Raw genomic sequence first — 27,427 nt, 5'->3', positions numbered from 1 at the left:
CACTTCTCTCTGAGAGTATTTTCCTCATCAGATCGTCCTGCTGTTTAAGTTTAGCTTTTAGTTTATTATTTATATCAAGCATCTCATCAAGCTGCTTGATATATTCCAGTTCAGCTTCCTTAAATTTGCCTTCACATGTACATTTTGGTTCACTTGCTTGTGTTGTAAAAATCACAGGTTCCGCTTTGCAAATCTCATTTTTTAAGCAATCTTCCTGATCACCTTCTTCTTCAAGCAGAAAAGTGTCCTGCTTGTTAACATTTTCAGTGCTGGACATAGAGAACTGTTCTTTCTCTGGTGTCACTTGCAGTACGGAGATCGATTCCTGTTTGGTAACCAGTAAAATGTCCTCCATTCCAGTACTTTCAGCTGGAGACCTTAGATCAGCGGGAGCATGTGTCTCTAACCCGATTTGAATTGTTATCTTTTTCTTCTTGATGATCGTCGTCTTTGGTGTCTGTTCCTCAGACTTAGAGGGCTGTTCCTCCTCCGCTACATCGACTGTCTCCTGCTCTCTAGCGATGGACTGCATCGTAACCTTTGCTTGTTTCAGGTTCTAAGATAAAATCACTTCTCTAAAACTGAGTCAAGATTTCACGATAATCTTGATCTCCAAAAGAAATGTGCACCAAAATTGAAAATCCTGCTGTGAACTGCTTAGTAAATTCTCAAGAGAAACTATTAACAACGGCTGCTAACAGGTTGTGAAGAAAGTAGATCGATGTGACGAGCTTATATAATCCCTGGTGATGTCAGAATTCTGCCTTTGGAGTTACATTGTGATGTCACATTGTGATGTCACAGTTTCATTTGATATTCAGAGGGGGCTTGTCTGATGGGTTTTTTATGAACATGGAGGATGCGCGCGCAACCTGACTGCAGAAAGAGTAGGCGGGCTTTTAAACTGTCACTGGTTGCCATAGTTACCCACCATTACTTTGTTATTTGAGAAGGACCTCGCTGCAGAATTTATAAGAAATGTATTTACAAATTTAAAAGAAAGAAAAAAACGCGCCTCAGCGCGTTCTCGAAGGGACGTGAGCCCTAGCTACCTGTATGGGAGGGGAGAGCGGCTGGCAGGAGGGGTGGGGTGCCTAATCAGTGCTGTTCCTGTGTTACTGATCATTTCATACACAAACAGCTGATAGGTATGTAAAATACTGACTAGAAAAAAAAATCCCCACATCGTTTTTGCGCCCCCTCTAGTGTATCGCCCCTATGCGCTGCATACAGTGCATAACCACTTTTTGCGCCTCTGTGTCGAATCCAATCTGGTCCAGAACACTTTGTTCTGCCCTTTGCTTAGATATTTTCATACACCAAATAAAAATATATATTTATTTTCCCCCCTCACTGTCCAAAGTTAACCAAGATTAAAATTTTCTAGTTTTTGGTTAGTTAAAATGACCAAAATTATTTCTATTTGTAAATGCCAGAAAATTTAGCTGACATTTTTTAGAGATGTTCTTTTGTAAACAACTTCTTTGGATTCCCACCCAACGCAAATATTTATTGCTAAAAGCTCAATGAATTATTTGATCTGTGTAATTTAAATAAAGGTTGGTTTATATGAATGTTACTGAATTCAACAGAATTTGTATTTTGTTCTTGGAACAGCGAGATGTCTAGTGTTAAATCAAAAAAGTGTTTATATTTAGTTTACCTTGTCCCTGCTGCAGAATACCATCACAAGACATTATTAATCAGTAATAAATCACTTAGTGAATTGAAACTATTGTTTTTGGCTCTAATGTGTGGTCCTGGAAAAGTATGAAAACCTACCTTAAAAATTCTTGAATTTTACTCTAGGAAAAGCACAAACTGAATATAGGAGATCACTCTGTTGCAAAGTTAGGTTATCGTCTTATTTCAAAACACGTAAACACTTTACGACAAAAACGTTTAATACAGACATTTCTTTTAACAACATAGAAAACTATTTGGATTAGAAAATGATTCTTCTAAAAGGTTGACATCATCACAACACATTTAAGAACAGCTCACAAACAGACGCATATTAACAAAAACCTACAAAATCTAAATCTCCAAAAGCTCTTAGAAGGGAAAATTTCCATTTCATAGAAAAAAAAAGAAACAAAAAAAAAAAACGAACAGGCACAAAGGGAACATTTTTGTAAGAGTTGGAGATCAAAAGATATCAAAGGTTTGTCATGAGACGGGGTATTTTCTGGGGGTGAGCGTTTTCAGAGGTTGGAAAGCAAAAAGCTGCACCCTTTGGTCCGTTTGAAAAGTCCAAGTTGGAACGAGCCTGACCCAACGCTGGTGCAGTCCTACAGCGCCTTACCCTAACGTCCACCTTTAAGTCTACAGCAGATCTCTGATCCGTTCTAGATCTGAAGCGGTTAGAAGTAATTAACCCCAATCTACTAAAACTCAACACCTCCTTAAAACAACAACACATCCGGTCTTTCAATCATTAGGCGTCACATCATCAGTTCACGGTAGCTGGAAGTCTGAGTTTTTAGTATCGTCCTCTATGGCTGGACGTGGAGACGGCGCCGTGGACTGCGTCTACGAAGAGGCCCGCTTCTCCTCGTACGGAGACTCGTAGACCTCCATGGGTGGGCAGGTGCACACCAGGTTCTGGTCGCCGTAGATGTCATCAATCCTGGAAATGGTTGGCCAGAATTTGGTCTCGGGTCTTATGAAGGGCTGTTGAAAGAAAAGAAAAACATCCAAATCAGACTACATGAACGGTTCCAAGTTTAATCTACATTTTCATTTATTCAGGATAAATGCTGAGGGAAATGAGGAGAGAAAAAAAAAACAGAATCCCAATAAATGTTTAATGTTTAAGAACATTAAATTTGTTCTATAAACTTAATCCATTTTGAATAATTATCAATTAAATTAACTTCTTGACAATGAAGACAGAAATAGCCTTTGTTGTCCCACTGAGGGGAAATTCAGGAAAACATTATTTGCCATGCTCATCTTTCTGATTAGCTGCTTGTTAAATTTAGCAAATTGATTTGCTCCTCGAGCTGGAAATGGAAAAGTTTCTGAATTGAAAAAAACCGAAGGAGCCATGTGTGGTGATTTAATAATGTCTGATGAGATTCATATAAAAAATATTACATAATTTCTCAGCTGTGGTGGAAAATTGTATCTGGTAACAGATTCAACATCATTTCTGAGCAAATTTTCCATTGCCAACTAAAAATCAAAAGTATGAGGACGAATTTATGCCAAATTACATATAACATACTTACTGAATGGTAAATGAAAGCGAGGAGGAAAAAAGGAAAATTCAATGTTTTACATATTTTTTGTAGGGGCTTCCAAATGGGGTCCCACGGCATGGAAAAGTGTTGATCTGCAGCTGCTTTGTAATGACGCGCAACGTTTAGACGTATAAAAGTCAGTCCCGAATTTCTTCTTGGGTAGCAGGTTGATCCGTTTATTAAACTCCAATAAGACAATTCGTGAATAAAACCCAAAAACTCCAGAGTACATGGTACCAGGATTTAAACAGACTCTGGTACAGCAGTCAAAAACTTGCATGTCCTTTCATGTTCAACACCTGCCTGCCTGCAACCTGTCAAATAGTTTAGCCTACAGCCCCATCTAGTGACCAAACACGGGAAATACACACAAGAAGTGTTCAAAATCCTAATAGGACATCCACTATCAAAAGTAAACAGTTCAATTTACTACAGCACCATTTGTACTGATAAAACGAGGGTGGCTTGAAGCAAATTAGCTTTGAAAAACTAAAAAAGTTTCCATATAATGACAAAAACAATAATTTTCAATCACTTTCTATAGCAGTTCAGAAGTTCAATACTTTGTTTTAGGCAAGTAAAACAGACATTATGATGACAGAGCATTAAAAATTTCTGTTTTTTCCACCAAAAAACAGAAATTTTTAGATTAATTTCAAAAATTTTCTAGAAAAAGAATGAATATTTCTGTTAAAGTTTTTGATTTTTGAAACTCAGAAATTTCAGTTTTTTCTAGAAAATTTCTGACATTAATCTCAACATTCCTTAACATTAAACATTAAAACTGAAGTGTTTTTTGGCATAAATTAGCTCCTTTATTTTCCTATCTACAATGACCCTAATATGCTGTCATATAGCTCTAGCATAAAAACTTAAGTGTAACATAAAAAAACTAGCTTTATTAATTAAAACTTTAAATAAAAGCTTATTTTGAAACTGAAAATGCTCATGTTTTTCTAATCATGGAGTCTTAGTAAAATCACAACTCCTGACATTTATTATGTTCGCCACTAGATGGAGACAAAGTTAGTCAAGTTTTGTTGAAATCGGCTTCAAATCCTTAAAGAAAAAATATTAAGCCGATGAGTTTATGTTGTTTTAGGTTAGATCAACAGAGACTAAGCTTGAAGGATAGGTTTTCATTTTAATCCCCAGGTTGACGACGACACTCACCAGTGGGAAGGCGGCGTACTCTCTGGAGTACGGTCGGTCCCAGTTTGACGAGGAGATGCATGCCAGAGAGTGAGGAGCCATCTGCACAAACAGCAAAAAAAATAAAAGTAAAAATGAAAGGAAGAAAAGGGATGAAGTCTGAACTAAACACAGGGTTGGTTCATTTCTCCCACAGTAAAAGTTCAAGAACTTTTCAAGCATTTTTAGTTTTCAAACTTTTCCAGCATCACATCTTAAAGATAAAGATAAAAGTTTTAATTTACTATAACATGATATAATTTATTATTGTATCTCTTCTGATAGTATTCCAATGTCTATAGTAGGGAAAAGATAAACTAAAATAAAACAATTTTATGTTTTGTAAAGTCTTAAACAGATCAATAAGTCATTGTTAAAATTAAGCACACACAATATACAAAGAAAATATATTTTTTTAAATGTCAAAAAAAATTCCAAGTTTTCTTAAATTTAGCAAATAGAAATAATTTTGTTAATCACTGAGGAAAAAAATATATATTTTTACTAGGTTTATGAAAATATCTGGTTTTAACTGTAAGCAACATTTTTCAAATTTAGGCCATTAATCAAGCATCTAAATGAACTTTGCTACAAAACTGTGTAGTTTTAATGTTAAGCACATTCAAGGACTTTACACAGAAATCAAGCACTCTCCAAACCTTGAAAACACCTCATTGAATTTCAAGCATTTTCAAGGATTTTAAGCAGCCACATGAACCCTGTTAACATGTTTAATCATTTCTTCCACTGTAATGCATCTTTTCTTCCATAATTAAATCAAGCTGGCGCACCTTGAGTGGGTTGATGCGAGAGTCCATCCTTCCCTCTTCGATGTCTGCAATCTCCTGTCGGATGGCGAGCAGCGCGTCACAGAACCGGTCCATCTCAGCCTTGTCCTCCGACTCAGTGGGTTCGATCATGAGCGTCCCAGCGACCGGCCAGGACATGGTCGGTGCATGAAAACCTGCACAAACACAGCAACTTATGCTTCTGCATATGCACTATAGTAACAGATGGGAAAATGATGTCCAGTTGATCTTACCGTAGTCCTGCAGCCTCTTGGCCAAATCGACAGCCTCGATATTTGCGGTCTTCTTGAACGGTCTCACATCCAGAATAAACTCGTGAGCAACAAAACCTGCCCAGAACAAAACAAAAACAACTTTACCATTAAGACCTCATGTGTCTCAAGGTCATTTATGGTATTTTTGTGGACATGCTTTACCTTTCCTGCCTCTAAAGAGGATTTTATAGTGACCTTCCACCCTCTTAGCCATGTAGTTGGCGTTGAGGATGGCAACTTCTGTCGCGTGAGTCAAACCTTTTGACCCCATCATCTAAGCAGAACACACAAGAGGCACAGAGTTTAACTTTTCCACCTTAAACAAGTAAAAAGTTATTTTATCATTTCAGACAGACTCAAATCTGACACCATTACATCTAAAATAAGGTTGAAAACAACAAATTGAATCATAGACTCCCTCTACTGGATGATTTAAGTACTACAAATAAAACAACAGACTAGCATGAAAACTGGATAAAACAGAAAAGGTCACAAGACCAGTTTGGCAGCTTTTCAGATATCTAAAAATACTTATCAATACTTCTCTACATCGACTGATATGAAACTCTTCTCAGCCATGTTGTGTGCCCCAATGCAACACTGTTGATTTTTAGCTTGATATTTAAATTAAAAAGTATCTAACGTACACCTTAATTTTAACATTTTTTAAAAATTTTTCGAAGTTAAAAGCTCAAACTCCAGCTCTTGATGACGGTTATCCTGCAGCTGTTAGACGTCTCTGCTTTATCTAACCTGAAGAAGCAAATAATTAATTAGCAGAACTTTGTTGAATTTGACTCAGTTATTTGATTCAGGTGTTTTGGATCAGGGACACATCTAAAAGTTACAGGATACCGGCCCTTGAGAACTGAAGTTCTGGACTCCAGTTTCCTGAATGTTTGGGCCAATCGGTGCCGACCTTGATGTAAGCCCACGAGATTGGAAGAATGGCGCTGGAGCCCCACGGCGCGGCGCTGATGGTCCCCAGAGAGCTGCTGCTGTTGACCGACTGCATGGGGACCACCGGGTGGCTGGGCAGGAAGGGGGCGAGGTGCGCCTTCCTGGTGGGGAAACCATTTAAAATGAGACATGAAACTTTTTGCACAAAGGGCCAAAATCTCAAAGTTGAACGAATTCAGGGGCCAACATTTTCTATTCCCCCCCAATTAAAAACCCACAAATATTATTGTGAATTCTCTCTTTTACTTGTAAATAAAACATGTTATGTTTTACATCTGCCTTAACGTTTACAGTCAGTTAATATTTCGGGCTTCCATCATTTAAGTCTATAAAATGTTTTTAATCTATTCCCAGTAACAAAAATAAGAATTTTATACTATGAATTTCTATTTGGCCGTTTTTAGCCAAATGTAATGTAATGTGCTCAAGTCTGTTTCTGAGTAAAAACTCAACATGTTTTTATGAGATAGAAAATAAATTAATTAATTAGTCAATTACTAAAATAATTGTTAGTTGCAGTCCTGATGTGAAGAATAAAGCAGAGAAATCCTCGCCTTACTGACATAAACAGCAATGAAAGGTTCAGATGGGACTCACACTCCGATGGGCCCCATGCCCGGTCCTCCGCCGCCGTGGGGGATGCAGAAGGTTTTATGCAGGTTCAGGTGAGAAACGTCAGAGCCGTAATCTCCAGGGCGACACAAACCCACCTGAAGCCCAAAGTTAGGACAAACTAAGACAAAAATTCAAATTCAAAGCAGGAGCCATTTCCAGATAAATCTGCCTCAGTTGGATAATAAGTTCTCTGGTGGTTCCCATTTTAAAGAGTGATTTAAAGATGTCCCATGGTAAAACAAATACACAAATTATACAATGTAGACTAAAGTTTCATATTTAAATGAGTAAAACTGTACTTTAAATGCAGTTTTAAAATGCAAAAAAAAAAACTCTTGAGTATTATTTTGCCTAGCTTCTAGTACACTTGAATTAAGAGAAAACTAAGTTACAAGTAACTTTTTAGCACGATTTAGGAGCTTATTTTAGGTCAATAATTCAATAATTATTTGCATTGGCAGGTTATATCACTAATAAGGCATTTTCTCCTGTTAAACGTGAAATGACAGTAGAAGTAGTAATTTTTCATCAATATTAAGGAATTATTGACCTAAAACAAGCTCCTGTATCTCACTAAAAATATACTTTCAAGTAGTTTTCTCTTAATTCAAATGTACTACAATATTTGCACTGGGAACTAGATAAAAATAATTGGTAAGATTTTGTGTTTTTGCTAAAGATTTTGTGTTTAGCAGCAAATGAATTACTCTTTTAGCATATAAACTGATGATGGGTCCAAACAAAAAGTAAGTTTGAAACAAGAAGAATAAAAAGTTATTAATGTAACTGGATTTGATTCAGCTCTATGCTCCCCTCAATAACTTCTCAATTTTACTTAACTTAGAGCCCTGCACAGCGATCCTGCAGGAAAAAGCACCTGCAAATCCCCAAATTCATCATTTAAGTGGAAAACTTTTCCCCAAAATATCTAAAATATCAGATTAATAGCTAAAGCTCACTTTTATCAACCTTAATCCTAAAAGCATGCAGTTCCCCGCAGCCATAAGAATCCAAGTTTTGTCTCCACAACAGAAAATCAGTGTACTCACCTGAGCGTTCATGTTGGCACCGTCCAGATACACCTGTCCACCATTTTCATGGATGAGATCACAAACGTCTCGAATATTTTCTTCAAACACTCCAAATGTGGACGGGTACGTGATCATCATGGCCGCCAGGCTGGCCTTGTGTTTTTCCACCTGGGAGAGAACAAACCAACCAAAGACAAGTAAATATAATCACATTAAAATCTGTACAAATCACACTTGCTGTCTGATCATCAAACAAGCCGACATAACAATCTGTAGAGTCTTTGCACTCAAATTTACACCAATAAGGTGTAAAGTATTCACGCTTCGCTTCATTACAATAAAAACTTGCTTTTAGACCAACACAAAGCAAGATAATCTAAGCCACATCACCTATTTGTAATCTGACCAACATTAAAAAGGTCAAGGAGTTTGTAAGAAAGTCGCTGCATGTTGCCGTAAACTCTTTCCAAAGCTCGTTCCATGCATCTGTTGTCGACGCTCACCAGGGCCTTGAGGTGCGCCAGGTCGATGTTGCCGTCTTTGTCGACCTCGACCACCTGAACCTTCATGCCCGCCATCTGAGCGCTCGCTGGGTTGGTGCCATGAGCGGACTTTGGAATGAGGCAGACCTGAAGAGGCAAACACCAAGAACATTGGGAACATAATCCAACTTTCACTTGGTCAATTTACTTATTAAAGCTTTTAATTTACTTATTTTTTTACAAATGCGTATTGAGGCTTTTTTTGTTAGAAATTTACTTGTACTTTTTTAGTTTTCTGCCAAAAAAAACTCAAATTAAAATTAATCTCAGAAAAAAAAAACAACTTGGGAATATACGAGTTTCATGTGTCAAATATTTACTAAAAAAATTCACAAGTTTTGAGATCCATCTCAGAAATTTTCTACAAAAAAAAACTTGAACTTTCGTGAGTTTCAAATGTTGAACATTTTCTAGAAAAAAAAAGTTTTTTGATTAACCGTAGAAATTTCCAAATTTTTATTTTTATTTTTAAACGTTTTATAAGTCGTAAATTTTTGACTTTGGAAAGTTTTTTCTAGAAAATTTCAGATTAATCTAAAAATTTCTGCCTTTTTCCAACTATTGAAGTTCAGGAATTTCCATGTTTTTTCAAAAAAATTCTGAGATTATTAACAAAATGTCTTGAGTTTTTTGGAGGAAATTTACTCCTTTTTTCTACTCATCATGGCCCTCATAGTCCAGTTTTGTGGGAACCATCTGTTGTATTTTTTATTAGTCGAAAGGCTTTAAATATGGGCTGCTGAACAAAATCTAAAACTTTTCACATTAAAATTTTTAGCAAAACAAAAAACAAAAAGGTTTGGTTTTTCTTCCTGCAGTTCTCCTGAGGTTAAACTTTGCAGCTTGTTTTCCGCTGCACTGCTCTCAGCCCTGGTACTAATGAGTAACCTGCCTGTTGGCGGCTAATTGATTTCATCCCTTATTAGGACGACACTTCTGGCGTTTTGCAACTTGGTCACAAAGACCAGCAGGGCGCTTAGACCTGCAGGTCGGCCAAAGTTAACAGACGGCCGGCTGGCGGAGTCTTAGAACATCCAAATATGGAGTCTTGAAGGTGGATGGCCTGTGGTTGGATCACATCGCTGTCAGTCCCTCTGTTTGCACTGTTGTCAGATTGGACCTTGACTGTTAGCAGGGATCATTTCGCTATCTAAGATGTACTCATGAGGAAGGAATTGAAAACAAAGGCGAGGAAAAAAAATCCCGCAGTCAGCCATTCTTTAATCTGAGGTCGTTTTATCAGCGTCCTGTGCCGACTACAGCCAATCAGCATGCTGGGATTCTGAAGTCATACCCATAACATGTTAATCTCTGATGTCAAAATGACCTGCTGCAGAGGTCAACAGTAAATCTGACATTCAGGATCTTGTAAAAAGTGTCCTTTGATAGCCATTAGTCAGCAGAGGTCAGTGAATCAGCACAATCAGAGGAACAAAAGCAGATCTTTGCACATCAGATATACACAATCATAAAACCTGCTTTAATTTTCAATCATGCAACAGTTGATAAGTTATTTCTGCTTTACTTTAACCAATTTTGGTCTCTTTATTTGCATTATTTTGGGGAGTAAAATAGAATGATAATGATGTTTTGATAAGACAGCCACTTCACATTCAGCTTTGTGCATCCAGTCCGTCACCAAGCTGCAGCCAGGAATCATTATCTGTGCAGAGATGTTTATCCTGGCTCTGCTAAACTTCTACATGCAGCTGTTATGAAGAGTTTTCTGAATGTTTAAAAGCTAGAAAAGCCTGAGACTTAATTGAAAGGCTTAATAAGTATTTAATCCCAATATTCTCCAGATAATCCCACTCAGTTCTGTCTGGCTTGATGGGTTTTTCTTTCCATGATTACACTTACACTTCTGGAGTCTTCTCCCTTTGAGTTCAGGTAGGCCTTTATGGCGGCCAGGCCGGCATACTCCCCCTGAGCGCCGCTGGAAAACATGGCAAGCACACAACGGACATGCATCTCACATTATACTTTATTCTGTCAAAGTCCAAAGAGCAGCCTGCAGTAGCAAAAGAGCAAGAGGACAGAGGATGAACAGCTAGCTCCATGATAAACCCTCTTAGCCAACACTGCTGATAACAGGTGGGTGTGCGCTTTATCAGGAGAAACATGGAAATGTATGAAGCATTTAGTTCCTCCTGTCTGACTGAAGAAACCAGATATAAATAAGATTACTTTAGACTAAAAATCAGCAATAATGCATATTAGAATCAGTCTACCACATCTGCAAACTAGGCAGTGAGAGCTCTGCCTGCAATGTAAATTATTCAAGATGTGACTCAAAATATCCCAAGAACGTCCGAATCTATTATTTAAACTACATATCTGATCACAGCAGATGCATTTGCCCCAAATGACTATGAAGTCAGGAGAAATACTAACACAGAGTTAGCAGAAAATGTAAGAAAGTTTGTATTTGGTTGATTACTTCTTTGTGGCAACAACAGTAGAAATAGATTTTATCCTGTCAGAAAAGCCTGTTTATTTACAACTGGTTTCATGTAGTGTCAATAGTGACAATTTTAATGCAAAGTTGCATTAAAAGGTCAAAAAAAGTGTCAGCTTTGCATTAAAAATGTCATTTACAGAATGTCACTTCATGACAAGTCGTAAGTTTTTATGAAGGCTCCTTCATGTTCATAACAGATGTTATGAACAAATAAAGTCTTAGTTAGTCCGTCTTTTGCATATTTTACATATTTTTTAATTAACCAACTCAGTTGCACTTTCCTCTGGACTACAGTATTTTTTTATAACTACACAGTATTTATTTTTTTAATTTTGCCCTTGCAGTGCAGTATTTTTATTCTTTATTCTGTCTTTATATTCTATCTTTGAGTCTATTTGCTCATATCGCTTGTGACTTTTTCTGCTGTTACACAGAAATTTCACCCATTGTTGGACAGTAAAATAATTTTCTGTTCTATTCAACAAAATCTTCTGACATGCAAACAGGATTTGGAAAGTTTTTTTATGGGTGAATCCTCAACCTATAAAAGCATTTTCCTCACAACTGCTTCTCTATTTAAGAGAAGCAAACAATCTTTTCAACAGCAAAGGATTTACTGCCGTGATGTAATATAAAAATAACCAACCCCAACAAGGTTCCTTACTTTACATGCTTCAAATGTGTTTGGGAAAATGTATCCAGGTTTCACCATTAATCACTATACCTTCTTATAAGAGGTACAATAAAAAATCTATTGTTTTTTAAATGAGGGTTTGATCCAAACCTCCTAAATGTTACAGTAGCATCTTCATTGATGTCTCCTTAAAGCCTCTACATTCTCCAACAAAGCTTACAATAAAGCTCTGATGATTTCTTAAGTTCCTGCCAAATTAAAACAAAGCTTCTGTCTAAATGATCCACGTTTACAAGCGACAAAAAGCTGAGCAGGTGTCACCTGTTCGGCTGGAAGGAGATCTTATCGTAGCCCGTCAGCTCACAGAGATCCTTCTCCAGCTGCCGGAAAAGTTTCTGGTAGCCCTCAGCCTGGTCCAGAGGCACGAAGGGGTGGATGTTGGCAAACTCCCTCCAGGTGATTGGCTGAGGGAGGAAAACACAGTAAGACGGCTGTAAAAGAAACAACCCAAATCAACTGAAACTAGGGAATTAAATCAGGAAACAGACTTCAATGTCTAATTAAGGAAAGAGTCCAGTCGTAACACTAGATGCCCATTGGCACCACTGGTACAAATGTGGAAAAAGCCTGAAAAAAGGTGACCTATCAATTAGGGTAGATGTATGAAGAATTAATGATTTACAATATTTACTTTCTCTTTGGGATCAATGAAGTATTTTGAATTGAAAAGCAGAAGCAGAGCCTCCTGCACAACCAACCAGGATCCTGCAGGCAATTTCTGTATGATAAGTGAACAATAAAGCACTTGTCTTTTCCAGCAGCCATTGCGCAGCACATTCACCAGTGCTAGAGTACTGGAGCTCTGTTTGGGTTGCTAGGTAACTGCTGACTGTGACTCAACAGTGAGGTTTTTGAAATGGCTCATTTTCCAGACATCAAAAAATCATCCATCTAATTGACAAAAACAGCAAGTTGGTTATTGCTAAGAGTTTGGGCTGTTTTTAGAGGTAGTAGAAGCCCAAATGGAAGTATAAAACCATGCAAAGGTTTAAAAGAAACTGACCTCTACATCACCTTGTATTAATATCGCAATTAATAATTACAAATTGGCAAATCATTTGGATATTAAAAATAAAGAATACAATTTTTAAAATGCTTAAATTGCATTTAAGCATTTTAAATGCAATTTAACAAGTATTGACAATTATTTTTGTGAATAATTGTCAATAATTAAGACAATTATTCACAAAAATAGGAATTTTTCCCCCCAGAATTAATATACTTAAATTAAAAGCTGTATTTTTCTACATTTTCCATGTAAACTTATGCCACTGGGATAAAGCGAACTCACCATGAGTTCAGACGAACTGTTGAGCTTCATAGTGCAGGAGCCCTAAAGACAACAAAGCCTTTAATCCACCATTAGAAAATATATTTTATGTACTTATATCTAAGCATAAATAAGTTTTAAGACTTACAAGTGGTATCATGCTGTGCACCAAGGAAATGTCTTTGTTTTCCAGCCGCTTCATGTATCGAACTATATTTGTCTCAGAGTGATAGCTGAATAAATAAATGGAAAACACAAATATGTAAAGGAAATTAGGTCAGTCAAAATTCAGCTCCACTAAACCAAACAGTCTTCATGGAGATGGATGACGAAGCGCTTTTCCTCATATCTCAGTGACTATGTAGAAAAATAAACGGACTTGGACTTTATGGCTCCAATAAAGATTATATGGTCCAGTTTTAGAAACCAGGGGAGACATGCAGGAGCAGCGTTTGATCAGCCGTTTCGTTACAACCACAGAGTGGCAGAAATCCCTTTAACTCAGAGCACCGTACTAAATCTACTTCACAGGGACTTCGCTTCAGCTCACTTCTTCCTTTGAAAATATAAACTCCAGAAATTTTTCTATGAAAATATGCCACTAACACTTTTATTTAAATGGCTTTAACATCAGAGGTGCTTGAAGAAAAGATGAAAATGTTGGAAAAGTAAGAGAAGAACCAAAAAAAAACAGTGATCACATTTTGCAAAGGTACTTGCATGCTTTAAACTTTTCATTTTGTCATTTTATAACCACAAACTTCAGTTTATGTTATTAGTATTTTATACAGCACAACAGCTGCATTTATAGAGAGACAATATTATAGATGAACTCAGGTTATTATTTCAGGAACTTATGAAAGAAATGTGTTTGCACCGGATTTTATTTAGGAGTATCAAAAGTCATAATTATACATGAACGCCACTTTTTTTTTCTTTTTTTTTGGTGAAAAACTTAAAAACCACACTACAAAAACACAAAATCTTAAATACTTTTGGCCTAGTTTCTAGTGCAAATATCTTAGTACACTTGAAATATGAAAAAATAAACTTACTTTTAGCAAGAAATAGGAGTTTGTTTTAAGTCAATAATTAATTCATATTGATGAAACAGTCACCATTTCAGCTAGAGACACCCAGATGATAAATTAAAACATAAACAAAATACAAAAAAAATGCAAACTCTATGCACATTAAGGTAGGAAGTTAGTTTACAGTGTCTCATAAAAGCAGCAAAGCTGTAAAATTACACTACATCTTAGTCACTGTTATACTACATCAGTCACTGTGTCATCCAAAGAGACACCCAGCTGTTGTCAGAGACGCGCGGCGAGATTTTTTTCACTTATGACACGGCATTTTCCCCATGTTACAAGTGAAATAATCGGCCTGTGGAACCGGTACCTTTTCCATAAATATTAAGGAATTATTGACTTAAAACAACTTCCTGCTTCTTGCAAGTTATCTTAGTCTTTTTTTGACATGTACCAAGATATTTTCACTAGATTCTAGACAAAAATATTTAACACTATGTTTTTTCACTGCATGCATCATCCTCCTTTCACTTATGTTGTTCTGTCACATAAAATCCCAACAAAAAACATTAAAGTTTGTGTTTGCAAAGGGTCATGATGTGAAAAGGTTCAGGGGGTGTGAATATTTCTGGAAGCAACGAGCGAACTGATGTCCAACCTGTTGAAAACTTGGTGAGTGAGGAACTTGCTCGTCCTCTTAAAAGGACTTCCCATGATTCCCTTCACTCTCTCGCCCATCTTTTCAGCAATCAATTCCTGCAAATTGCATAAAAAACTAAAATAAATTTTAAAAATCACATTAAAATCACAATGTGTTCAACTTTAAGTGTATTTTGTAAGGAGATGGGATTATAAACACATATCACTATAGAATGGAAGAAAAATAAATAAAATTTTAAGTTTAACGTACAGCTGAAGATTCACAACCGAAGACCCAGAGCAAGTCATCCAAGTCCCTTTCAGTCACCGTTTCATCCAAAGAGACACCCAGCTGTTGTCAGAGGTGAAAAATTTAATCAAAATACAAATAAAACTCAAACGTTACACACATTAAAGTAGGACATTATTTTACACCGTCTCATAAAAACTCCAAAGCTGTAAAACTATACTACATCTAACTCTCTTTGCACATCTCATACAAACTCAACACCACTTCATGTAGACGGTGCATTAGGAGTTTTTCTGGTTTACCGCTTTCTATCCAAATGACTTATGTGTTTGTTCATTTCCTTGCAAGCCGACATGTTTGGTTTTCATGCATTTGCATATTCAGATGAGCAACAGTTGTAAATGTATAGGTTCTTTGTTGCCGTTTTCATTCAACAGTTCCAATTTTGACTGATTGAAGGAAACAAATTATCTCACTTTTTTGTACATTCCAGTAGCATTATTACAGTCCACCCTCAGACTAAACTGCCTTTTACAAGCATGATGATGTCATGTCAACTGTAATTTCCTCCATTCGTTGGAACACCAAATCCTAGGAGCAAGTTGAAACCAGAACCTTTTTCTGACTTCTAATGTGTTTGGTATTCAGCTTTGTTCCCCCTCAGTGACTAAACGATTGTTCCCGCTAAACCTCATTGCCTCTGTGCTTTTAGAAAAAAAAAACAACAAAAAAAAAAAACACGTGGGCACTCACCACTCCCTCGGAGTAAACGCGCAGGTTTATCTGCCTCTGCACGGCTCTCTCCAGGATGTCTTTGGCAGCCACGCTACAGTTTACCTTCAGGGTATCAAAAAACATGTCGCTGTGCAGCCGATGGCCCGCTCTCTTCAGACCTGAAACAGAGAGAAGAAGAGCTTAGTTTAATTCTCATATAGATGCTCCCCACTCAGTAGCTTTAAAGGGGGAAAAAAAAAAAAAAACTACCAAAATGGCGGCTGATGAGTTCCAAAATGTAAAAAACACCCCAGAAGTTGTAATTCTGAATTGGAAAATCAGAATCTTACTTGGGCTAGACAATATATCAAGAACAGTATACATATTTATCAATATCAATAGATAATACATTCAATAGAATATTTAATATGTAGAATATTCACTGAACTCCGATCCAGAACCGCACGGCATTCTGGGAGATGTATAGGAAAGGCTTTCGCTGCTCAACCTCTCACAGCTAGCTAAGCAAAGCTGGTGGACTCAACTGACTCACTCACTCTGTGTTACCTAGCAACAACCTGCTGGGTGCCTCATAACTGCTCAAAAATAGACAATGCCATGGAGTGAAAATTGTAGATAAAACAGGAAAGGCCACATTACCAGTTTGGTAGTATTTCACATATTTCAAAACAAAAAAAAAACAACTAAAGAATTATCTATACTGACCGTTATAAAATGCTTCTGTCATGATACGTTTTTCAGTCATATTGTCCAGCCGTAAACCAATCCTAAGTTCAGATTTAATATGGCTGAACTTAAAAAATAGTTGTGTGAATTAACTTTTTGATAGTTTGTAATTTTTATGTACAGGATGTTTGTGACTATAGTCTTTCATATATAGAATAGATGGACGAATTGTGTCTTTTGTTAGAGGTTAACAGAAAGAGTCAAGACCGGTTCCTCCAGTGCAAAGACAAATGCTGAATGTTTAGAACCTCAGATCAATATCATAAAACATCGACGGTAAAACTGAATTTATGCTTTTGATGAAATGAGCCTTATTTTTTTGTTTTCATCAGATGCTGGTTCGGTGAGTTTTGCACATAGAGCGGTGATGCTGATACCGATGGAAAGAGCAGAGTTTGCACCTTAATTTTAAAATGTTGCTTGTGTGGCCGAGACAGTGTTGCAATACTGTTGCTGTTTTTTACCAGGCAGGTTTTGCATCCATTTAACTTTTTTTTTTTTTAACTGCCAAGTGTTAAAACTGGGTGTTGTGTATATATTTGTCACTGTAACTTACTTTTCCTTGTATCCGCTGTAGATGTAGTAAAACTAGATGTCGTCTCACTCACTTCGCATGTGGTTAATCCTGGCAGTGGACAAAATTTACAGGTTGTCCGGTGTTTTTTTCTTTCCCTTTAAGATTCTTTATGTTTTTAAAAAGCAATTATAATAATTTTCTGTGGTCAGGTTGCAGGTGTTTGCTCAGAAAGTGAACATACACGTGCTCTTTTAAAAGGGGGGACATGTACAAAATTCACATTTTGTATGCGTTTTTGCAAAAACGCATACAAAACAACCAAAAGCCACTTTTTTGTGTCTGAAAAATTCCCCGTTTCAAAAACCTTTTGAATGTAATATCACAAATCATTAATCGCTGTCCCTCACCTAGCAACCGTAGCAAAGCCTGTTACCTAGCAACCCAAGAAGAGCTCCAGGACATTTGGTCAGCTGGTTTTAGCATTGTATGGGCTGTGAAATGGCTGCGTTTTGTAGTTGATTTTCCATTCAAAAACCACTTTCTTTATTCTTGTTGGTTGTGCAGGAGGCTCTACTTCTGCTTTTCAAAGATGTAGAGTTCTATAAGGCCATTTTAAAAATGGCTGTTTGTTTCTGTGTGCGAGTGTAAACATTGAGTTTGGGGGCGTGGCCAGCAGCAGCTTATTTGGATTTAAAGTGACAAGAGGCCCTAAAACATCTCATTATGAAACCAGTTCAGAACAGGCAGAATTGAGCAGATTAAAATTTTATTATCCAAGAATGATTTTGTGCAAAAACTGTGATGAACATGCCTTGTATAGATGGATGGACCTGTTCTAACTTGTTCAAGAAGGAAAATAGGTAATCTTTAAAGCAAAGGACCAAATGCCGTCTGGTGTTGTAAACATTCACATGCAACAAGTTTCTGTGGTCATTAGCAACAAAAACATATTTTTTCTGAGATGGTTGGATGAATAAGAGTTTCAAACCGAGACAAAGGCAAAGACCAGAAAAATAAATAAATAAATAAATCAATCAGCTCTCACCTCCATCCCTGGAGATTAGAGCCACAGAAACAAACAAATCCTACTGGTTTCATGCCTTGCAGCAAACTTTTCTGTAACATTTACAAACTCCAAGTATCAAATTCAAGGCAAAGGTGAGCCCAGCAGAGTTAAAAAAAATTAACAACTTAACTCTGCTGTTGAATGAATGAGCACAAGTAGCCAAAGGATGCATTACACAAGAACATTGACCTTCATTTTATCAGAAGCAACGCTAAAAGACAAAACAAGGGAAAAAAAACGTCAATAGCTCCCAGTAAGAACAGATGCTGATGAGGGTGAACCAGGAAAAATCGTTTTTCAGGCGCTTGAAGTTCAAAACCGGTGGGATTTGCGAATCATTGTGTTCAATACGTAGTACCAACAGTGTTTCTGCATGTTTCACTTTCACATGGCTGTTCAGTACCACGTTAATGTAATTAGATAAAAAGCTACAGAAGAGCAAATAATCTATTTTTCTTTGTTTAATATGCCAGTCGGTTATATACGGGTTGGTGTCAAATCTCAAATTATTCCCACTTTGAATTCTGACTATTAATTTCTTCCATCCATATAAAGTTGCTTATTTCAACTTCTAAGTAAAAGTGGATCACACAATTAAATCACATCCTTTAGTCAATCAAGCAGTGCCAAAAGATAAAAATATTTCCTTTTCCAATGACCGTTGAGCTCGACACCAACTTACCCATAACCCTGGACAAGCAGGTATTGATGGATTGACTGATTGATTGATTAATGGAAAATTCAGAGTCCAACTCCAATAGCAAGATGGTTTTAAAATCTCCGTCACCATGGCAATATTTGGAAAATTCTGTATTTCCTAAAACTATAGTTGTTATAAGTTTGGACAGATTGTGAGTTAGCTTAGGATTTAAACTCCTGTATTTTTGAAGAAATAAAATTGATCGAAAAGCCCAAACAGGTGAGAAGTGATCACACAGCCTGAATTTGAGATGCTTCATCGTGAACAACTTGTTTATCCCAACGTAGCAAAAATTTAACAAACCAGGACATCAACAATCATAAGAATCCAAATAAAATGTGATATGAGCCCAAAATACTGTCTCAAAGTCTGTTTTTAAAATAAATGTTGGGCTTTGACTATCAAATAAACTCCAGTTTCATTATGAAGTAAACAGATCTCACTGACTGATCTGATTAAGCTTTTATTCTTTATTACAAAACTGCATTATCACTTCACATCTGCATCGACCGAATCTTTGAAATTTTTTTTATACCAAAACACTTTAATGGTTTACCCTCCAATAAAAAACTCAATAGGAACTTGGAAAATCTTTATGGTGAAACACAGAAACTTGGATTCACAACAAAATGGTCACAAACTCACTAAAATAAACTAAAATGTTAATGTTTTCTCATAGTATCTAATCAATTTTCACAGCATAACTAAACCACTGCAGTGAGAAATTACCTTCAGCAAGGATCAGAGCAGCACTGTGTGTCCTCTCAGCAATGTGTTTAAGTCCTTGTGGGCCGTGATACAGGGCATACATGGCTGCCATGTTGGCAAGCAGAGCCTTCAAGAAATAGAGATTATTTGCAAGCAAAATACAAAAATGTTAACCTTTGTGTAAAAAATTTTAAGCAAGGTTGAACAAAAGTGAGCGTGGTCATACTTGGGCGGTGCAAATGTTGCTGGTTGCCTTGTCTCTGCGGATGTGTTGCTCTCTGGTCTGCAGTGCAAGACGATACACTTCCTTCCCTGCTGCATCCCTGTAATTTTTTTTTTTAATGCCAAATTAAAACCAAACGTCTTTTAAAAGCCAATTTAAAAATCAAGGTTGGTTCTCACCTGGTGACTCCAACCATTCTGCCAGGCATCATCCGGACCAGGTTGTCCTTAACGGCGAAGAAGGCGGCGTGTGGGCCGCCGTAGCAGAGTGGGACCCCAAACCTCTGGGAGCTACCCAGTGCAATGTCCACTCCGAACTCTCCAGGGGGGCGGAGAACGCAGAGGGCAAGCAGGTCAGTGGCACAGCAAGCCATGGCCTGAGGAAAAAAACAAAACACCACATGGATTCAGACAGAGCCATTGTTGAGCAAAATAAAAACTCTTTTGTCTGTAGGGGTCGAGCCAAGAGGGTTCCAGTGGAGATTTTTTCAACCTGGAAGTCAAAACTTTCACAGATTTAATTTGAGAAATTCCCCACTGCTTCTGTAGTCCATTTCAAACAAAACCTCACTATGAATTTAAGTGATAAATGGGTTCAAAAGGATTTTTACACTAGAGTCACAATCATAGCGTACATACATTCAGAACGGTAGGTAACCAGGTGTTGAGTGCCCAAAGGTACATCCACTTGTAAAAGGTGAGAAAGTTGATATAAACAATTTTCAGATTTCAAGACATTTCTTCCCAGTGTGCCACAAACATCCCATCTAACATCAAATTATGACAACAAACAGAAACATCTTAGTAAAACAAAATAAGGAATACAGTCCAGAAACACACAATTTGTACTATATTCTCTTTCCAAGCTAATCAATATATTAAAGACATTTCAGTTTAACTCCAAACTGCATATCTGTGACCCAAACACAGCTAGTAGTCACAACATAAATTAAAACCAGCCAATTTAGACACTTTTACACTGACAAGAAGAAGCAAACCAAAGGTTTCTCTTTGCAACCAGTCCCCAGACTCTTATCACAGGATAAACCTGTGGTGTTTTATGCGATTAAAGTGCCCTCACCCCTCCCTTGTGAGCTCTGTCCACGAGGGCAGTGAAGTCCTCCACCCTGCCATCAGTGTCTGGATACTGGAAGAGCACACCGCTCACATCCTTCCCACTGAAGTCCATCTCATGAGGCAGCTTCAGAACAGTTTTCACTCCAATATAGCTGCAAACAGAGAAAGCTTGAGGTAGATTATTGGCGTCCAAACCTTTTGCACAAAATACCCAAGTGGAAAGCATTCAGTGGCCAACGTTTTCTTTTTCCCTCCAATTTAAAACCAATAAATATTATTGTGAATTATCTCTCTTTTACTTGCACAACAGTAAATAAAACATGTAGTGCTTGGGCTCAACTCTAAAATGTTTTTAGTTTATTCCCAGTAACAAAAATAAGAATTTTCTCCTACAAACGTTGCTATTTTTAGCCAAATGTAAAGGATGGGTGTGCCCAAGTCTGTTTTTCAGTAAAAACTAGCAAAATGTTTTACGAGATAAAAATCAAAGCAAAAAAAAAAAGTTACTAAAGAAAAATTATTTACATTTTCAGTTTGAGAAGATATATATAAAAAAAAAACAAAAAGACACAAATAATTTTGGAAGGCCACTTTTGTGCCATTCTTGAATTACAGTCGCACAAAATTCATCCAAGGGCCACAAATGGCCCCCGGGTCTGATGTTGAACACCTCTGAGGTAGATTTAATGTTTAAGACTCCTGACATGTGTCAAGTTTAATTTTATTTGTGTAGCACATTTGGGCAACAAAGCAGTTCAAAGAACTTTACAACATAAAAACCATCACTTGTGATCGTATAATTAAAGTTTCTTTTCTAATTGATTGTACTTCACTGTTTTCAAACAAGTAAATAAAGGTTTACAGGACATACTTGGCTCTGGTCTGCACCACTGCAATGGTCTGAGGATGGCAGCGCGGGTCAATGTAGAACGTTCGTCTTTTGTTCTGTCTGTGGGAAACAAAACCAACCAACTGAAGTGTTCATAACCAAAGCTACATCTTTATTTATTAACTTTTTAAGCAACTCATAAAACTTTGTATTCCGAGTATTTTTAAGTTTTCCTACAGGCTGGAGTTTGTCTACCTGTTGCAGAGCTGCATGGCCTCTGCAGCCGCCGTCCCCTCATCCAGCAGGGAAGCGTTGGCGACAGGCATGCCTGTGATGTCACAAATCATCGTCTGATAATTGAGAAGGGACTCCAGGCGGCCCTGAGAGACCTCCGGCTGGTAAGGCGTATACTGAGTCACCCTGAGGACAAAGACCGGCTGTGAATCAAGTGAACGAGTTCGGACACAAGGACAATAGGCCAAAGTTGCTGTTAATCAAGGGAGCGGGACGGCCAGAGGAATGCATTGTGCGTCTCCTCATGGATAGGGGGTTTGGATAAAACATGGCTGGCTCAGATTTGGCTGCATGAGAATCTTGTCAAGCAGAAAGCTGGACAGAAGTACATCACCTGCTTCAACATGAGGCAAATCACAAGACCTCAGATTGAAGGCACGTTATGCACAACGATTAAACTTCAGGAAAGTAACCCAAACTTAAACCAATTAGATATTTGTGATCACAAGACACCTGCCTCACGGACCATCCTTGAGGTTTCTCTGGTCGTCTGAGGACACTCACCAGCCGGCGTTCTCCAGGAGATTACGCTGGATGGGCGGCGGCATTGAGCAGTTGTAGTAACCCATACCGATGTAGGACCTCCAAACTTTGTTCTTTGACGCAATCTTCTGCAAAGCCTCCAGAACCTCGTTTTCACCTAAAAAAAAATAAAATAACAATAGTGGTTGCACATCTTCTGCCAAATATCATATGCATGTCACACAGCACAGCAAATGAGGGCATAGTTTTCTATAAAAAATATACATCTGTTGGTTTTATACAGGAGCACTGAATTTACATTACATATTATTACTCATTAACCTTAAAATTAGAGTTAGGTAGTAACTAGTTACATTTACGAGTATTTTTGCTACACTGTACTTTTTACTTTTACTTCTAATTTTATTATGAAGTATTTATACTCTTACTTACTTGGACTTAGTTACTACCCAACTCTGACACCAAGATTATACAAGACCAAAAGCTTTTGGCCAACATGTGGAATAAGGCGCTTTAATCAGAGGAACCCATAGCTGGATATTTTTGGCCTCGAAACCAATGCTAAACGTAAAAGGCCTAGTCAAAGCACAGACCTAAAATCAATGTAAAATCCATGAAATGAGTCAATTGTTTGTTCAAGAACCCATCTCTACAGACATACTCTGTACTTCAAGCAATACTTTTTTTTCCAGTAATAAAAAATAAGACATTCTTATCCAGATAAGAATTTAGATTCATCATTGTCAAAATAAATTCAAATCAATGATGTTTGAAGAAAAAAACATTTAAATAACTCCCAAAAATAGTTTTATTATACAGTTTGTACAATGAGAAATATCAGTAAATTTGAAAACATGATTAAATCCAGGTAATGTGAAGTCTTATAATAATAATGCATTTTATTTGTCAGCGCCTTTAAAGACACCCAAAGACACTTTACAACATTAAACAATAAATCGCACTTTTTTGTGTGTCCTACATAAATGATTTTCAGGTGAATTATTTGTTTTTGTGAGGCTGTAGTCGCTCCGTCATAAACTCACAGCCATACAGTTACTTGAAAAAGTAGCAACAAATAGTTCTCATCATCACTTTCTAAAATAACAGGGAACCATCTGCTGGTGTTTTATTTATCCACATCTACATGCAGCAATCAATCATCCACTAACAGATGACACCTGTGGCTTCTTTCCCAGTTTTGCTTTCCTTTTTTCTGAGACGTCGTCGGGAAGTTTCTGCGAGTGAACGACCCGCCTCGGATTCCTCCAGCCTTCCCAGCTGCCTAGCAACTACAAGGAAATGGACAATACTGCCCAACTGCTCCAAAAGCCCCGACTACTCCTGCTTTTCAGAAAAGAAATGCAAGAAACTACTCTTCTGTGGTGGACAACTGGATATTTACAGCTTTTATTTAAGAAAAAAAAAAGGAAGTTCACATTAAGCTCTGCAGATTTACATCCAAACTAGAATGAAACATTTGTATATTTTTTTAATAAGTGGATGCTCATTTTGTCAAACTGCTTTCCAATGCTTCCAGAGTTTTGCAGGGCATAATAAAAAGCCTGATTCAGGAGCGTCCAGGAGGGCTATTGTTGCACAGAGAATCCGTAGCTGGATTTGCAGAGCAAAGCCCTTGAAAGCTGAACAAGCAGAAAAACCGGCACAGCCTCCAGTTTTCTCCTTCAGCTTGGTTTGCTGCGTTATGAAACCTGACAGTCAGAATGGGTTGACTGGGTCACTAAAAATAAATTTTAAAAATCCAAATAAAATTCTGTTTTAGCAACATCTGTAAACTTACTAAAACATAACAGAGACTACTCGGAGGTGGGCGTTGCTGAAGTTTGATATTTTATAATTTGTGACCAATTAATTCATACCTAGTAAATCTTTAATAGAAAATGTTTTTTCTGCATTTTTCCAACCCAAGGTATAGCTATGCCACAAATGAGTCAGATTTGTAACAATAAATAAATCTATAAATAATATATAAAAGAAAAATCATTTTTCTGAAACAGTAAAAATGTTTTATTATATTGTTCCTAAAACTGAAAGTACTTTTAAACGACATGGCAGAGAAAATGTTCTAGGCTGTAAACGTTACCCCCTCCCCCACCTGTTTCTGTGCACTCCTCCTGATCAGCTGGCTAAAAGAACACTGTTGCACTTTATATCTGCTTACATGGAAGATAAATTAAGACGTATAAAAATATTTCCATCCAAAAACCACAGACTGTCTGTGAAAAAGAGAACAGCAATAAAGAATAATATTCAGTGCAATAAGCAATTAAAAATTAGGACTACATTAAATAGTGATGGTGCTTTTTTGCTTATCGCTACACATCAAAATAATAAGACAAAACACATTATCAATAAATATAATATTTTTATGGTTTTTAAGCAGAATCAGAATAAAAATGTTTTTATGTTTTTAAATTAAAGCATTTAAACAGTTTTTTTTGTCAAATACGAAATAAAAAGTCATGATACAATAAAAAAAAAGAAACTGTAGTATTTATAAGCAGTGTTGCCAAACAAACCAAAGAAAGCCTTCCTGTCACTAAAATCAAAACTCTAATCACATATAATAAAAAAAAAATGTGACAAGTAAACAAATTAACACATTAAAAAATTATTTTAAAAAAACACCACCTATTTATTCCTGTAAGAGAATTTAAAAATTTTGGACAAAAAATTATTTGGGTCATTATTTTAGGAAGTTGACAGTATTGAATATTTGTGATTTATCGCTTTTTGTGCATGTAATTTATTCTGAGAAATTCCCACAGCATGATGCTGCCACCAGCATGTTTGGCAGCTCTTGGCCTCTTTAAGCTCTAATAAGACTTAGAACATTTAATTTCCTTTGGGAACAATAAGTATGTATGAATTGGCAAATTAACTCAATGTTTTTTCTGTTCAAGACTTCTGCACATGTTAATTTAAGTATTTTATTTGTCATGGATAGTTTTAACCTTATTTTCCAATTCTATGTATAATTTTATGCCATTAAAGTTGTTTTGATCAGAACTCAATGGCAGATGATTTGGTTACATTTGTGTATAAAAACAAGCTCTCATTAATTTCCTCATCATTTTAAAAAAGATAATGGACAAAATGTTGGGCTTCTCATAATGTTTCACTTCCTTACAAAACAAACTTTTGGAAATAAGCTGCATCCTGACGCAGAAACACGGAGCAGAAGAGGAGAGAAAACATCGAGGTCAGTCTGTGAAGCAGATCACACTGAAGTCACCTTATTAGGAACCCCCTCGGCTGTGATGTAATGTGAACGCTGCAACCAGATTAAACTGGACTTGGGACCGGAGCTCAGAGCTAAACTTTACACTCCAGTTGCCATCCTATGAGCATCGGCTTCCCATCAGGAGATTGGTGCTGCTCGCCGAGTTTCGCAAAAACAACTCCTAATATGTTCAAAGGAAGACTTAACACACAATAGAGGTGCAACCTACATTTCAGCCACTCACTTGGCTTCATTGGATGAGGGGAGACTGAGCCGTGCACAGTAACTACTGCTGACTGAGACAAAGAAAACTACCATTTTCTGCCTGTAAGAAACTCGAAAATGTTCACAGATTTAAAATCCAAAAGGGGAAATGTTGTGAAATAAACCAAAACTTACAGATTGGATCATCCATCTTCAAATTGCGCTGAATACGGATGGAGGATGGAACTGTGTTTTCGATCAACTGGGCGACTGACTGCGAACAAAAGCATTTCAATGAATTAAAGGCGCGCAATAAATAAAGAGTGTAACTTAATGCGATTAATATGAAAGCCCAATAAATATGATCAAATGGATAATCTTACCTCGAGTCCCAAAACATCCAGCATTTCTCTCTTCTCCCTCTCACCTGGACCGATGTGCCTCTCTGCAAAGTCATCGTGCCGGGGTAAAATCCGCTCGATCTGCCTGGAGGAGGCGGCTGCAGACGTCCTCAGACCCCGGGCTCCTGCTCCTGCTGCCGCTGCTGCTGTTGTTAGGGACGCTGAGCTGCGCTGGAGCCGGATCCTGCTCTGAAGTTTCCAAACCACGCGGCTCCTGTCGCTCAGTTGCCTGCACGGTGCGCTCGGATGCACCGACTTGGCCACAAAGACCCTCCAAGACTTGGCGCAGCTCTGCATCTCCGACTCAATGTGCCGAAAAAAACCAGCGAAGCTCTATTATTCTCCTCCTTTCCCCTCAGAAGAGGTTCCCTCCGCTGTGCGGGGAGATACGGCACACTTTATACTATTGCACAGTTGCACAAGAGCGGACCAATCAGCGCGGAGATGCTGCGTGACGCAGTGACGAGCCCCAGCAAAACAGCTGCTAAACTTTCTCACGTGCCAACCCCCAATGACCAAAAGAAGAGGAAAGAGGAAATGTGTCGCTAAAGTGTTCTTTTAATCTGATTTCGGTCTAAAGTTCTCCTGGACTTTGGTGCGATCACTGATCACTGATGCTAATAAATGTGCGCAAAAGAGATTTTATAGCGCCAACTGACAGATTTTCATCGCCTCATAATCAAGGGGCGGGAAGTTAGGGCAATTCCAAGGACGACTGACTTAAAAAAGGAGAAACATTTATTTAGGTAGAAGAGGCCGCTGTCGATAAAAAAAGGAATAATAGGGTTGTATTAAATTGTTTTCGGCAATAAAAGTTAAATGTTACAACTCCCAGACTAAAAAGCAAAGCGTTCATACTTACAGAACACCCCCGTTTATGTATGAAATGGTTTGTTCCTGCTTTAGCGAACTTGACGGTGACCGTGTTTAGCAGCGGTCAGTAAAACACAAAAAACGATAGTGGTTATAATTATGCTGCCAATAAAAATATTAAAGATTTTTTTAAAGAAAAGTAAATAAAACAGAAAGGTGTCAGTTTGTAATCAAGTTTTTCTACAAGATCGTTTTAAACTACTTATAAGCTATATGGCTTTAGCTAAGCTACCTATGCTAAAAGGTTAGTAATCACTAGAGCCTAAGCAACTCCTGTGGAAACACTGGATTAGAAACTGTCCTTTGTCTTTCTTTCATTTTCTTTCCTTAATTATCTGAACTAGGAAGAAAGACAA

The 27,427-nt window shown here is 37.4% G+C and overlaps 1 protein-coding gene across 2 annotated transcripts; it reads right to left on the bottom strand.

The window, feature by feature from the left end:
• Window positions 1–1,886: 1,886 nt before the first annotated feature.
• Window positions 1,887–26,651, bottom strand: gldc (glycine dehydrogenase (decarboxylating)). 2 transcript variants are annotated; one of them, XM_014967734.2, is made up of 26 exons: window positions 26,181–26,651; window positions 25,993–26,071; window positions 22,374–22,509; window positions 21,831–21,995; window positions 21,618–21,695; window positions 20,751–20,898; window positions 19,850–20,046; window positions 19,674–19,770; window positions 19,469–19,574; window positions 17,013–17,081; window positions 15,749–15,888; window positions 15,017–15,097; window positions 14,765–14,862; window positions 13,221–13,305; window positions 13,094–13,135; window positions 12,064–12,206; window positions 10,508–10,583; window positions 8,609–8,734; window positions 8,124–8,273; window positions 7,057–7,169; window positions 6,419–6,560; window positions 5,662–5,773; window positions 5,479–5,574; window positions 5,228–5,400; window positions 4,419–4,499; window positions 1,887–2,673 (listed from the first exon to the last, which is right to left on the bottom strand). In XM_014967734.2, the coding sequence occupies exons 1-26, from the start codon at window positions 26,493–26,495 to the stop codon at window positions 2,533–2,535; spliced, it is 3,189 nt and encodes a 1,062-aa protein (XP_014823220.2). In that variant the 5' UTR covers window positions 26,496–26,651; the 3' UTR covers window positions 1,887–2,532. The 2 variants fall into 2 exon arrangements, with proteins under 2 accessions (XP_014823220.2, XP_014823221.2); XM_014967735.2 differs by lacking the exon at window positions 17,013–17,081 and having other exon boundaries at window positions 26,181–26,647.
• Between the last annotated feature and the right edge of the window lie 776 nt (window positions 26,652–27,427).

Source organism: Poecilia mexicana, unplaced genomic scaffold, assembly GCF_051168715.1.
Source record: "Poecilia mexicana isolate PSO_F unplaced genomic scaffold, ASM5116871v1 scaffold_9, whole genome shotgun sequence".
Taxonomy (NCBI): domain Eukaryota; kingdom Metazoa; phylum Chordata; class Actinopteri; order Cyprinodontiformes; family Poeciliidae; genus Poecilia; species Poecilia mexicana.
Note: the sequence above shows the minus strand (reverse complement) of the source record. Positions and strands in the feature narration are given on the sequence as shown.

Coding starts and splice junctions, on each gene's coding strand:
- gldc (XM_014967734.2), bottom strand. CDS start 26,495: ATGCAGAGCTGCGCCAAGTCTTGGAGGGTCTTTGTGGCCAAGTCGGTG. Junction 13,136..13,220: donor TGCACAGCATGATACCACTT/GTAAGTCTTAAA, acceptor TGTTGTCTTTAG/GGCTCCTGCACTATGAAGCT. Junction 8,274..8,608: donor TGGCGCACCTCAAGGCCCTG/GTGAGCGTCGAC, acceptor GTTCTCTCCCAG/GTGGAAAAACACAAGGCCAG.